Genomic DNA, 14,256 nt, shown 5'->3' with positions numbered 1-14,256 from the left:
TAAAGCCTAAATGGATTTCAATGACTTCCCTGCAGTCAGTGATAAATGTTGCCATAGCTACAGACTCTCTCTTCTTTACCTGGATGTTGCCTACATTCCTTTAAAAAAAAAAAAAAATTCTATGACAGCCGTCTGTCTCACCCTGGCTGCACCTTTCTTCTCTCGTCAGACTGGCCCCATCGGCTCACACTTATTAAGAGCTGTGGTTTGCATATGACAAGCAGAAGGAAGTACTTCCTATCAGCTGAGTACATTTTAGATCAGACTTCTCATTGCATTATTTGTTGATGATAAAACTCACATGTGCCTCAAGTTACTGAGCTGAAATACCATAATCTTTAAATGTTAAGAATTAACAAAGAACAGAAACTACCAATTCCTAAATCCATGTAAAGCTGTTCCTCATCTGAGTCACAGGTCTGAGGATGGAGGATGTCTTCTGCTGTAAACATTGTGAAGCCACTTGTGGAAAGTTTTTGATCTGTGATATAGCAGCACTGAAATAAAACTGATTTGACCTGACTTTGTTATCAGTGGGGAATGTGTGGAGAGGGTCACGGATTTCAGTTTCCTGGGCGTGGACGTAGAGGAGGACCTGACCTGGAGCGCAAACACCACTAATAAACACACAAACAGCTCCAATAAAATGGCACAGCAGAGATTTCAGTTCCTCAGGAACAACCACCTCACCCAAAAATGATTGTGTCCTTCTATTGCTGCTCCATAGAGAGCATGCTGACATACTGCATGTGTGTATGGTTTGCCGGCTGCACAGCGGCAAGTGCTCCAGAAGGTCGTCACCACTGCTCTGAAGATCATCGGATGCCCTATCCTGCTGCCTCAAAAAAGCCCAGAGCATCCTGAAAGATCCATCCCACAGTGGACACTTTCTCTTTGAAGTGCTGCCCTTGGGTAGATGTTTCAGGATGTTTAAAAGAAGGACAAACAGATTAAAAAAAAATGTTTTTATCCAAAAGCTACAACTACACTAAATGCTGCTGTGCACTTTTTTTAAGAGAATGAATTGGACAATTAATGCCTGGAGAATGTGAAACATCATGTATGTGTGCTTTACTTTCCTTTTTTGAATTTTTAATGGTTACTTTTAGGGATTTGTGTATTTATAGACTTTATATACATCTTTACAGACATATTTTAAGCAGGGCAGCATGGCGGCACAGTGGTTAGCACGGCTGCCTCACAGAAAGAAGGCCCTGGATTTTAATCCACCATCTGGCCATGGGCTTTCTGTGTGGAGTTTGCATGTTCTCCCCATGTCTGTGTGGGTTCTCTTCTGGTACTCCGGCTTCCCACTACAGTCCAAAGACATGCAGTTAGTGGGGTTAGGCTAATTGGTGATTCTAATTTCATGGGATTGCATCCAATTTTGTTGAACATATACAAAGACGATAAAGATATTATTATTATTATGCTCTATTGTACTCATTCTGCCATTTCTACTGTATTAATGTGTAAGACCACTGAGAGAAAGTAAAAGAGAAAAAAAAATCCTTGCATGTGTTCACATGCTTGGCTAACAAAGCTGATTCCAACAGAACACAGACATAAATGTAAGAGTGGACAAAGTTCCAAATACGGATGCTGCTACAAACTAGCCGATTTTAAAAATGTAGATGCTCCACTTACATCTTCAACCCTGCAGCACAGAACATCACCAGAGTTTAGTGTCACCAACTCTGTATTTGAACAAATGCGACTTGTGATCACAATCTCCTTGTCTGTTCCTGAGTTATGGTGTTAAACAACGGCTAGTTTGTTTATTTTGTTTATTTTGCGGTCATTATTCACTTATGAATCCTTGAGTTAAAGCCAAGAACTTGACCTTTAACTAACAGAATCTAATTAGCTCATCCTCGAGACCAAGTGAACATTTGTGCCAAAATCCCTCAAGGTGTTCCTCAGACTAGGACAGACAGCCCCAAAACACATAATGTCACTGACACAAGGCTGTCTTTAACAAAGACGTAGAAAATGAAGTAGCTGTAACAAAGCCAGTCTTTGAACATTACAGAATATTTTTACAGAATTCTGCAAAGACATCTTACAGATTCATTAATCCTCCTTGCCAGCACAGTGAAAATTGAAATAGGTCATTATTAGAGACCAATGCACTGGCCTTGCTTATATTCATCGTCTTTCTCATGCGTGATGTGCTATTGCCACCAAAACTTCCTCACTCAGTCTTCCCTGATTCTTGTGTGGGCGAATGCTTTGTCAGTGACCTCTACTGTCCAAATCTGCTTCTCTCTGGCCTTAAGCTAATTTATAAGCCTCTTTCCCAGGATTATCTTTCTTCCTGGTGTGCATGCTAGTGAGCAAACAGGAAAAGCAGAGATACAGATTTTGACTACAGCCATAAATGGTCTGCCATTCTGCCTGCCTGCCTTCATCCTGCATGAACACAGACATACCACATATCTGCGAAAAATGTGGCACTTTCAGAAAGTTGATTATTAATTTTTGTCTGCTGGAAAAAAAAAATATATTAAAGCTTTTGGCATTTCCTTGGAGCCAGGTTTTAGAAGATAGAGTTCTCATAGAGAGGGACATGTTCTAAGTATCATGCCATGGGGACAACTCTCAGTCACATACTGGACTAACACCCGTGCCCTTTCAGCCTACTTTCACCAGCAGAAGAGTAAAGAGGATAATCTGCAAGTCAATAAGATAAACATAAGGGAATATACTGCACTTGATAGAAGGTCATAGAGCATATTTTCAGTGCATATTGGCAGAAGAACTTAACACCACAGCCTCTATATGACCTAGAATAGATTTAAGGTGATAAAGGTGCGACTTACCTACTAGTTCTCACGCTTTACAGGTCCAGCAGTGAAGAGGTGATGTATTCCAACTGTCAGCCCAAGTCAAGACTTCTCTCAAATCTAACTCTCAAACACTAATCACTATCACAGCCAACATTGTCTTCCTCTAAAAACTATTCCCAGGAGAAAAAGCATGCGAGCTAAAGGTTGGTATATTAAGATACAGACCTCCATTCCACTGTCACTTGTCACATGATGAAGAAATCCATAACAGTAACACATGAAGTAAATGTTAATGAATGTTGTACACAAGATCTTCTTTATGTAACTTCTTCACCCAAACCAAACAGCAGAACCTTCCTTACGTACAAGCTACCGACAACTGCCCCACAGCTAGAGTTGTACATTCACCTACTTAGAGTTGATCTCAACCCCACAAAAAAATCAAGTTAAAGGCATCAAAAGTAAACCTAAAACCGTATGTCCTCAACAAGTACCACCCCCCCAGCTTTATGCACCAAGAACTGCAACTCCCACGTTAACGCGCTCCCTGGGGTCTGTTGTGATAGTCGGGGAAACGAAGTGTGAGCCTGTCCATGTCTGTAATAGCCAATGGAGACAGAGCCCACATAAGCCTGGCTGACTCCCTCTTCCCGTGCTGACTCGCTATTTGACACAGTCTTGATCCCTTTTGCTCTGTCAGATGGAAAAGTGGAGCAAGCCATGTCAGCCATCCACCCCTCCTCCTGGTGGCTCTGCCCTGTGTGTGTGTGTGAGTGTGTGTGTGCATGTGTGTGTATTTCTACTTAATCGTCAGCAACAACAATGGAAATAATAATTATGCAAGTGAAAATTTTGCAATTGTTGTGGTAGAGAGTAAAATAAAGGTAAGTAAACCTTGTTGTTAGCTAAATCTATGACTCTTCCTCAGATCCCAAACTATCTTTAATAAAACTAACATACATTACCAGTCAAAGGCTTGGAGTGTGTCCAAGCCTTTGACTGGTAATGTAAATTAAAACTGAAACAAAACAGAATAAAGTGGGTGTATAATGTACTTAATATTGGCACACAGTGTAAAATAATATCTTTTTCCCTTATGCATACACATAGCTTCATATATTTATATTTAATTGACCATCTCAGGGATAACAGTGCCCACCACTTTCATTCTTTTATTAATATCTATTTCCTGTGCCAACCCTACTTAAGGTTGAAGTAGGGTATAAACATGTGTCCCAGAATGCACTGGGCTAGAGCTAGATTGCACTATGGAAAGAGACTATCACATGGCTAACACACATCAACACCATTTGTGCTTAAGTCTTCTTAAATAAGTTGAGGAGCATCACTGTTCATGCAGCTAATTTATATAGAGGGTCACGTAGGCAGGATTTTTTTTTCAGGAGATAATGAAAAAAAAAAAGATTCTGAAAGTCACTGAAAGCAGTCTACTGTGAATCTTTCAGTATTAAGAAGTACAATGATAACTCAATGTAATACTCATTTGGACTTTTGAGTAAGTGTTATATTCATGAAGGACACTGTATAGTATCTTAAATCAATTCCTTAATTCATTTATTAGGTTGTTTGATTCACAGGAGAGTAATAGGTGCCACCTGACAGGCGACAAAGCTCCCAGTATGAGAATTAAAAGTGTCATACACTTGGCTAAGGTTGCTACTTCCCTCCATGCCTTTCTGTAAAGTAAATGCGATTACACTTTGGCCAGATTTGTGCCCCGCTAGTTTTTTGGCAGTGTGCAGAATATGTCTTTGACTTTTTACTTCATTTAAGGTTGGGACCTGCCAATGCCAAAGCCGATAGTGGCGCCAGATCAGTCTGAGCCCAAAGCAAGCCCCAATCTACCGTGTCAGATTGGGGGTGTTAGAGCTACTTGCACTGCACACCGGGTTTTATTACTCTATGGCAGTGATGGGTGGCAGAGGGGCAGAGTGGGTTGCTTGGGTCTTTAACCACTGTTCCTCGATCAAGGTGAGAACTGGTAGGGATTAGCAAGAGGATTAAATGACCTTACTTACTACCACACAGCTATCTAAAGTATATATAACATTTTATCTCTCAGTGCTGGGTTTTTTTCTTATTCATGCCTTTTAGATGTCCATGATCCAAACTATTTCTTTTTTGTCATTTTTATGCCAGGAAATTGCTTCTAAACCTAATGAAACTGAAATGTACGAGTGACACATAAATAAATGGTTTAGTGTTGCAATGTATACTTTACAGATGGCAGTAAATCTTTCAAATATCTAACAAAATCACAGCAATGCAACCCATTCTTCACAGTAGACGGAGTGTGTGGAAGTAGGTGTGTTAGCACTTCAGCAGGATATCTGACTGAACCCCCCCTCGAGTGAGGGTCAAAACCCAGAGATGCTAGAAGCAAGGTCAGGAACCACAGCAAAGACCAGCTGAACACCTGTTAATGTATTCAAGTAGACAAAGAAAGAGACAGCAGAAAAGAAACAAGAGGAGGAGGTCGAATACCACGCCGAGACCGACTGCTTTAGCATTTCAATTTTTATTTCAGTGCCTTGTATACGATGCCTCCATACATGTTCGCGCAATCCTATTTTTAATAGCTGCGTTTGCTTACCTGAGCTTTCAGTTTTGAACCCTTTTAAACTTTTATGAGGGCTAAATGTAACGTAATGTGATTCTATTCGAGGCAGCAAGGCAAATGAAAGCGGGTTGAGACTTGGTTGAGGGACAGGCACACGGGGGGAAGACTGGAGGGATGGCGAGCTCAACGATTTGGGTGGGCAGATGGTACCGACATATGGGCCTGTTAGGGGCTAAATAAATAAATAAACACTCACACATAAATACTGAGATGAACTGTGAGTGCCACACACTGTTGGCCAACTTAGCCAGCTGAGAGAGAGAGAAAAGGGAGAGAAGAGAGAGAGAGGAGAGAGAGAGAGAGAGAGAGAGAGAGAGAGAGAGAGAGAGAGAGAGAGAGAGCCGCAAATGGGAGAGAGCTTCCGCTGAAATGGTTGGCATATTTCTAAATAGAACACCACTGCAGAAAAACATTGTGATGGGGATGACAATAGGCTTTGCAGATTTGAGCCTCAGTGTGATGCCTAATCTCCAAGTAAGAGTACATCATCAATGTGGGCATTTTAAGTGTGTGTGTGTGTGTGTGTGTGTGTGTGTGTGTGCGGGGTGGGGGGGCGTACAGAGAGAATATAGTCTGTGTTTCAAATATGGATGCATCTGTGTGCACTAAATATAGTCTCCTTATACGGGTTGCAATGTGGCAAAGCTTTTTCCATCTCCTCTTTTCTGCCTCTGTCTGGTTCAGCTGCTGCTGCGTCCGCCTTGCCTCCACAGTATTATCTATACATTCTCCACCTCTTGCCTGCCTCCTGCTCAACCCTCAAAGCTCGTGGCTAGTTACTGAGACAGGATAAGAGAGATGTTATCCTTCCTTCCTTGCACAGCAAGTTCTCCACCCATATCAATCTCACACTCATGACCATCTTCCATCAAGTTACTACGTGTTTGGCACAGAAAAACAAATATAGTAAGACCGATGCCGTGTTGGTCCCTGTATGTCTGCCTGTCTGCTCTCTGAGCAATTTACAGATGTTTGTGTGCATAAATTGTACAACTGATCATCAGATTTTGCAATTAATTTTTGACTTCTTTTAGTTGAAATATATCACTTGCCTTCATTTCACAGCGTCACACATTTCCTTAGACGCATCTGTGCACCCAAAGATGATGTGAAAACTTGAAGCTGTTTATACAGAGAATTTCAATACTGAGAATACTGATGTCACAGACACCCTATAATACAATATTGTCACAATACTTCACTCATGATATTATTGCAATTTTTGACATTGTGTGACATTTTGAGTATTGCAATAACATATATTGCGACAGCTTTTCCAACTGCAAATTATGCCCTTAAAGTTACATTTTGTAAATATCTGTTTTATCCAATAAGATAAAGTTATTTCATCTAAGTTATTTTTTTTGCTGGAGAAAAATAACTTAAGAGAGATAACTGAGGTGAGACTGCTGGCAACATGTTGGCAATCTGTCTGCATTTATAAATTAAACACCAATTATTTGCAAAACTTTGCCAATCTCTCTGAGAGTGATTGCAGTCAGTCCAAGTCAGACTGCAACTGTTTGCAGGAAAGTTGCCTCCTATTAGGTGAGCTGTGCAATCACCTTGCAAACAAAAGTGGTCATGAGTGTGTAAAACCCTCAAAATCTGGGCAACCATTTTGTCACCACAAGCTGCAATTGGTCACACAATGTGAAAAAATTCTATACAATCACCAGGCAGCCACTGATTTTTTTGCTGTCCTATTTTTACTTGCGTGACTGAGCTAATAGCTTGCGCTGAATTTGGGGGTAGCTCCGTCAAGTTAAGTGTGTCCAGTGTTGGATAATTTTTTTGGTTGAGCTGATTTAATACAAGTTTGCCTGCCTAACGTTATCTCAGGATGGTGCTGCATTGTAATATTCCTAGAGCATTTTAATTTATTTAATAAAAAAATTTATATCACTATATATGGCACATCAGCCACGGTCAGGATGCTTGTCTGTGTGCATCTTTATATTTCTGCAAGCGTGTTACCAAATCTATGGCAAATATGTCGAAGCTTCCTCCCGGTGCATGCATATTTGATTGGTTGACATCACTGCCATCTCACCACTTTATATTCTGCTTGGCTCTCTGCCCTCGTCATGTCTGCAAATTTAATTTGATTGCAGCTGTAATCTGCCAGCTAGTTAATTGACTTTGCCAAGCATTGTTCTTCTCCTACCTTAATGGAGAGGGGTACTTTGATAAGTTACAATGTCTTATCCTGTCCCTGCAAACCTGCACTCCCATTGTGTGCTTTGGTCACTAGAGAGTACTCTTGTAGAACTGGGTAAACTAATGGGATCTCCAGGGAGAATTTGAGCTGACCTGAATTTTCTGTCATCCGTCTTGTTGTCACATTACACTGGAAGGTCTTCGGTGATGGCCCTCTGACAAATTCAATTCTTAAGCTTTTGGTTGTTGGGGATCATCATGTGTCAAATCTATTTCCCAAGAATATATATTCAAATATAGCCCAACTATATTAGCAAGTACATTTTAAAGAAAGTTATATCACAAGGTTTGGATTGGCCAATAACAATGATAATCATTGGCAATCTGTAATCAGGTCAGATTCACTTTTAATCTTATGTCACGAGCAGTCCCAAAAGTGCAAAGAGTAATTCAACTTTTCAACTTTATTTGATGATGAAGGCCATGTGATAAGGTTAAAAGCTACATAAAAAGCAAGTAAGTATGCAGAGGTTGTTAGGTTAATGGCAGTTTACTGTATAAGATTTATCTAGCCATTTAACCACTTTAACAGATCAGCCAGGACCACTATAGTCAAAAGATGATTGATATTTCACTCTGTACTCATTTATATTTGGCAACATCACTCTGTTGTTGCACCTTATTGCCCTTCCATATACATTCATAGAAAGTTGAAGATGGGGAGAGTAGCAGCACACCCCCCAGCATTAAGTAAGATACAACATTCAATGAGGATCAGGGGTGCAAGTGGGTTGTGAATCAGCTTGCAGATTGCGGTTGTGCAGAGGGGTGTCAGTTGCAGTTACAGTCAGTTGCTATCTTCAAATTGACTTTGGTGTGTCGAGACGGCGATAAAACAGCACTAAGATAAGCAATCGCTCTCTTATTAGCTTTGTGATTAAATGGGGTCAAGTTGGCAGTTATATTCAATCTGTTTGTGATAATGCAGTGAGCAACTGATAAATTGGCAAAATCTGCAAATCTGTTGCCATCTGCTGCAACTCTGTTGCCACATACGTACGCAGAAATTCACATTAAACAGAAATTCATATTAACTAATTACACTCAGAGTCCAGCCAGAACATGGTAGATTTGAAACAAAAAGTGACTTCATTGCTGCATGACTGCAATTTAATGGTAAAGTGATATAGTCACTCAACAACCTTGCTTTTTTTATGGAATATAACCAGAATACAGACAGTTGTCAACCAGCTGAGTCGAGTCCCCTATTGCAAAGAGACACATCACAGGTAAGCTGGTCTTTAACCATCGGTGCAGACCAGCTCAGAGTGTTTGCAATGTGTTGCCAATCTGTCTGTGTTTATAAATTAGGCAGCAATAATTTGCAAACCATCTCCATCCTGTCTGAAAGTAGTTGCAGTCAGTCCAAGTCAGACCTTGAATGTCTGGCGATAGGTTGCTTCCAGTCAGTCGGCCTGCGTAACCGCCTTGTGATCGAAAGTGAATGCCCAGAGGCTGAAGGTGTTGCACGCGCAACCCGTCATCTGTCAGGTTGCAACTTCTTGCAGTTTGTTTCTGACAGCAAAAAAAATGTATGCAATCACCGTGCAACCTCCAATTTTTCCTAGTCACAAGAAGCTTGACATCCTATTTTTCACTCAAGTGTGATGAGCCATGAACCTGATTCCATGACTTGCCTAAACTAAAGCAATGCTTGGTTTTGTCAAATTTAGTGCTGGTTCAAGGTTAAGAGCTTCTGCTAGAGGAGACTGTAATGTTAAATTTCAGTCTACAATGTTTTGGGTAAAGCTATTTCTCTGTGAAGGAAATTGGGATGTGAAATTCTTTAACATAAATATGAAAGTACACTAGTTTTAAACATGTTAATTAGTTTGAAAACTTGGTTGAAAGATTCTCAGGTCTGCAATTACTGAACTGTGAGAGAATGAATGTGGCAACATTGGAACTGGAATTTTCTTGCATTAATGAAGTGTTTTCTATGCTTTGGGAACTGTTGGTAGTGGGCTCACTTTTAATGACTTTAATACGTGCTTCAGTGTGTGTCTAGTTCAGATTTACCACACTTAACGGCTACCTTTTATTTTCTGCAAAAATAACAACGTGCCAATCTTAACAAAAAAAAAAAAAAAAAAAAAAAAAAGCAATACTGAGTAAACTATTCACAGCCAGAACAAAAATTATTCATGCTGAATACCAGCTCAAAAACATCACTGTCATAGCTCAAATACTGAATTAATGTCCAAGACCTACAGTAACAACATGACCCATCTATCTATACCTGTTTACCTACACTGCATTACACATTCTCCCAGTGATGTCCATGCAATAAAACATGCTAAATTAGAAAAAGATTGAGGTTTGCTATACTTAAAGTGCAACTATGCACTTTAACTATAGCAGGCCATGAACTGAAACCAAAGCCTAGATTAATGTTTAACTTTGGTATTGACAGGTTATCAATCAATATGTGGGTTAATAATAACCGCAGTACGATCAATTGTGCTGGTTTATATTTTCTGGTTCACTAGCTAGTCCACGATACAGAGCAAACCATATCCATATCCGGCCTACTTAGATTGAACACTCCAGGATACTGATGATATACAGTATTTGCAGTCCGCGTTAAACAGAATGTCTATTAAGAAATAAAGAAATGCAAATGAAACTGCCAACAAGGTAAATGCTAAACAAGAGGACTGCAACAAAGAAAAAGCTGCACCCACAGAGGAGTTCTGAGTGAGCCTTCTTTTGAACTGTGAGCGGCACTGAAATAACGGTGTTTGTTCCCACTGACTAATTTAATTAACAGAAACTCAGAGAACTTCATTACAATGTTCTCAGTTCATTAATAAAATGAATCTGACTGGGCATGAGCACACACGCGAAATAAACATTGACACGCATACACGCTGACAGACATGTATTGCTGCACTGTACACACCAGCATTTACACAAGTGTCAGAGTCACTGACTAACTTACGGGTTTCCATAGTCCCAGACAACGCACTGAGGATCTGATGTACCCTGGAAGATACAGAGGGGGGAGAGGGGGAGGGGAGAAGATAAGCTGTTATTGCCAGTCAAGGATGAGCAAGAGAGAAGGCAGCAAAGAGACAAGACAGAATAGCTCATTGCCAGAGGAGAAAGAATGATGCAGCATGGGTGATGGTGAGAAGTAAACAGACAATGAAAGAGAAGGATTGAGATAAACGACAGGAGGGAGAGATGGAAAAAGGGTCTTTGTCAGAGGACAACGCAGCAAATAGCTGCTGCTGCTGCTGCAGCGGAAAGAGAAAAACGGTGTGTGAACTGTAAATTGAGAGGTTTAGAGATGACAAAAGACAAGCCATTTCACGGACAATAACTGTGGTCATAAAGATCCTGTAGGCTAAAACACATTAAAATACTTTACTTAAGTACAACCGCAGCACAAAGTAGTAAGGTAAATGTAAACAATTATGAAGTGAAAGGTTATTAACTGAACAACTGGCACGTTAACAGTGTGAAAAGGTTCACCAATGCGCCAAACGTAAAAGCTGCAGTTAAAATCAGCAAAATCAAAGTAACTGAATGCTGGTGATTTGTTCCCAGCTTACTCATAATCCATTTAGTCACTGAAGCTGAAGTTCACTCAGTGGTGAAGGCTCGCCATGACTTAATCAAAGAGTCAATCATGGGATCGATATCTTTAACCAGCTGATAACTTGTTTCACTGGAGATCTTCAGTGATCTCTGCATTGATTACTTTTCAATGGCTTTCAAACTGTGTGTATGGTTTGGTGAGGAGTGGTTTGTAACCATTTATGCCTCAATCAAAAGAATAAAAACCCTCAAACTGACACCTTATCAAAATTATTTTCATGGTTCTTTGGGGTAAGAGGTGTCAGGCCTCAATTTTAGTACCCACAACTGAAATGCTGTTATTCCCCTGGGTTGGTGTAGAGGAAAATGTACCATTATGTTGGTCTTTCCTGACTCTTGCATTAGGCACTTTGCCTTTGAGCTCCCCCTTATGGCAAAGGGGATTATAGCAGTAAGCCTACAGCCAGTGTACATGTGTACATTATAAAAAAGAATGATATGATCTTAAGTCTCACTGTAGCCTGAGGAAAATTGAAGAAATTACTTATTGAGTTAAAACGGTTTCTGATTATTAACTATACTTTAAATTGGCAAAAATGGAGAAAAAGAGGTGATACACATTCTAGCCTGAATTATGAGGATTTATTCCTCCACAGGCAAGGTCATCCATTCTTCTCTGAACAGTTCATTACTGATCTCCAATGAATCAGTGCATCCAGGGATCTCTGCATGACTGGACTTGAAAGGACAGGATGATGCAACATTTATATACTCAGGATCAGAGACTGGGTGACACAGATTGATGGATGACAGTGCTTTGTTCAGCCTCACATGCAGACCGCCGTGACCGACTTTAGATGTCTCTGGGCGTGCATTAGCATGGGGAGCTCTGGTGGCATTCAGCTATCAATCAACGAGCATCCTATTGGACTGTTTGCTACAGCGAGATTGACACCTGTTCACTCCCGTGGTGTCTGCCTCCTTTTTAGCACTGATACCTTGCATAACAACAGCATCTGCTCAACTGATGGTCCTCAAAGGGAGAAAAGAGTGTCTGTGATTCTAACAGTGGCAGTCATGGACAGCAATAGCTGAATCTACCTTAAATGCTCTGTCTTTTTTTTTTCTCTTGAAAGGAACAGCAGTTACCTGTAAGGTATTCTAGGCTATATGTAGTAATGAATATTGGCTGTGAATAGGATAAGCTAATAAGATGGAATGAGCTAATGTAACAGAACATGACCACTCTGGTTGAGGGAGTCTTAAAAGCCCTGCAGATCATAGGTTTAGAATATAAAATGGAGAAATCAGGATGATGCTTTCTGACTGACAAAAATGACCTAGATTATAGTGAAATTACCAGGAAGGCTTAAGGTTCAGTTCTATAAAGGTAGCCAGAACTTTCTTTCATAATTTAAAAGGCTACATTAAGGATGGCTGAAGGAGGGGTGTAACACTCAGCATATGGTCTACTGCAGGGACATGGGGCTTTCTGGCCTCCTGCTTTCTACCCACCATTAAAGACGCATACACACACACACATGCGCACACACACTAGGACACCGGGGAGATACATAGGGAGTCTGACTGGAGCAGATGTCCTCTCAGTGAAGACATGACCCAGCACAGAGACCCTAACGCTCTCCTATGAGACTAAAGCCCGAGGCAGCTGTTGCCAGGCCACTGCTGTAGCAGCTGGATGTTTCTACACTGGCCAAAGTCCACACAACTACAGAAGACAGTATATCCTGACCTCATGAAGAAAAAATATTAATTATGCTGTATGTTCATATCAAATGGCATAACTGATAAGAGGAACATGTAGATTTTTGTTGTTACAGAATTTGGAATGTGTTTTAAAGACATTTTGAGTTACACTTATTCTCAAGAGATAACATATAGATCTCTGGCTGCTGGTTAGCTGACTCAATCCAAAGGTAACCTTTAAAGGTTGCCTTAGCCGGATCTCTCACCTTCATGAAGTTCTATCATAAATACAACCTATTTTAATCCGCAAAGACATGAAGTTGCTGAACTTCCTTTTAAAATTCTCTCTTGTATTTTGTATTCAGGAGCTGCTAAAAGCCAAATTAATTTCAAGTAGCAATTACAGAATTGTGTGGCTTTGATTAAAACCCTGAGTACTGGTTACATTTTAAATGAAATCAGAGCAGTGCTGTGGTTAGCACTCTCACCTCATTGAAAGGTGCCTGGTTCAAACCTCAGTTGGGGCCTTTCTGTGTGTTTGTTTTTATGAATGTGTTTCTGTGGGATTCTTCCAGGTCCAAAAACATGCTTATTATGTTAACTGGTGATATCAAATTGGTTATAAGTCTGCCCACGAGAGTGTGTGCTTATATCTCTCTGTAGAGGCTACACAAAGGCTTTGCAACTGGTCTTCCAAAAAAACCAAAACAAAAACACATAGGTCGACGTGGATGACGCTGTGTGTAGGTCAAATGTAGGGTGAAAGGGGAAGGGAGCGACAGCGGAGCTCGCGACGATGGGGACATCGATTGGCGACAAAACATCAAAGATCAAAAAATACAGCGTGAGGAGCACGGATGGCGGCTGCAGTGGACCAACAACAGCACAAACAAGAGCGGCCCACAGACTGATTGTTTGTGACACTGCCTCCTGGTGACAATAAACAGCTACAATATGTATACAACATCTGCATAGTTGTCAGTAGGCTATGTGTAGGACCGCCACAGAACCATGTTTTCCCCTTTTAGCCATGTGATTGGCCAGTGAACTGTCCAGCCCTTTGTTTGCCCTGTGACAAAGTCTGGATAAGCAGTTAAGAAAATAGATGGATAGATGGCTCTTCTGTAATCTTGTGAGATGTATTCATCTTATGGTATAGTTTTAATAATTTTCTAATTCACATTTTCCTCTTAATAGTAACTTTATTAACTTCTAACTTTCTTCTTTAACTTCAGGCTATTCAGTTGATTAATGGGAAATATAGAGCAGAGTTTCATTCCAATAAACACACCTCCCATTCATACCCCAAACCAATATAGGTTTTAAACACAGTATATTTAGAATAATTCTAAACAA

At 40.4% G+C, this 14,256-nt stretch overlaps 1 protein-coding gene across 1 annotated transcript in view; it reads right to left on the bottom strand.

The window, feature by feature from the left end:
- The window catches only part of adgrb2 (adhesion G protein-coupled receptor B2), a 257,223-nt gene that overhangs the window by 72,395 nt on the left and 170,572 nt on the right, over nt 1-14,256 (bottom strand). Inside the window, exon 15 of the mRNA XM_030740517.1 lies at nt 10,592-10,635. Within this exon, the coding sequence (XP_030596377.1) occupies nt 10,592-10,635 (44 nt within the window). The remainder of the gene's footprint in view (nt 1-10,591; nt 10,636-14,256) is intronic.

This window comes from Archocentrus centrarchus, chromosome 11, assembly GCF_007364275.1.
Source record: "Archocentrus centrarchus isolate MPI-CPG fArcCen1 chromosome 11, fArcCen1, whole genome shotgun sequence".
Taxonomy (NCBI): domain Eukaryota; kingdom Metazoa; phylum Chordata; class Actinopteri; order Cichliformes; family Cichlidae; genus Archocentrus; species Archocentrus centrarchus.
Note: the sequence above shows the minus strand (reverse complement) of the source record. Positions and strands in the feature narration are given on the sequence as shown.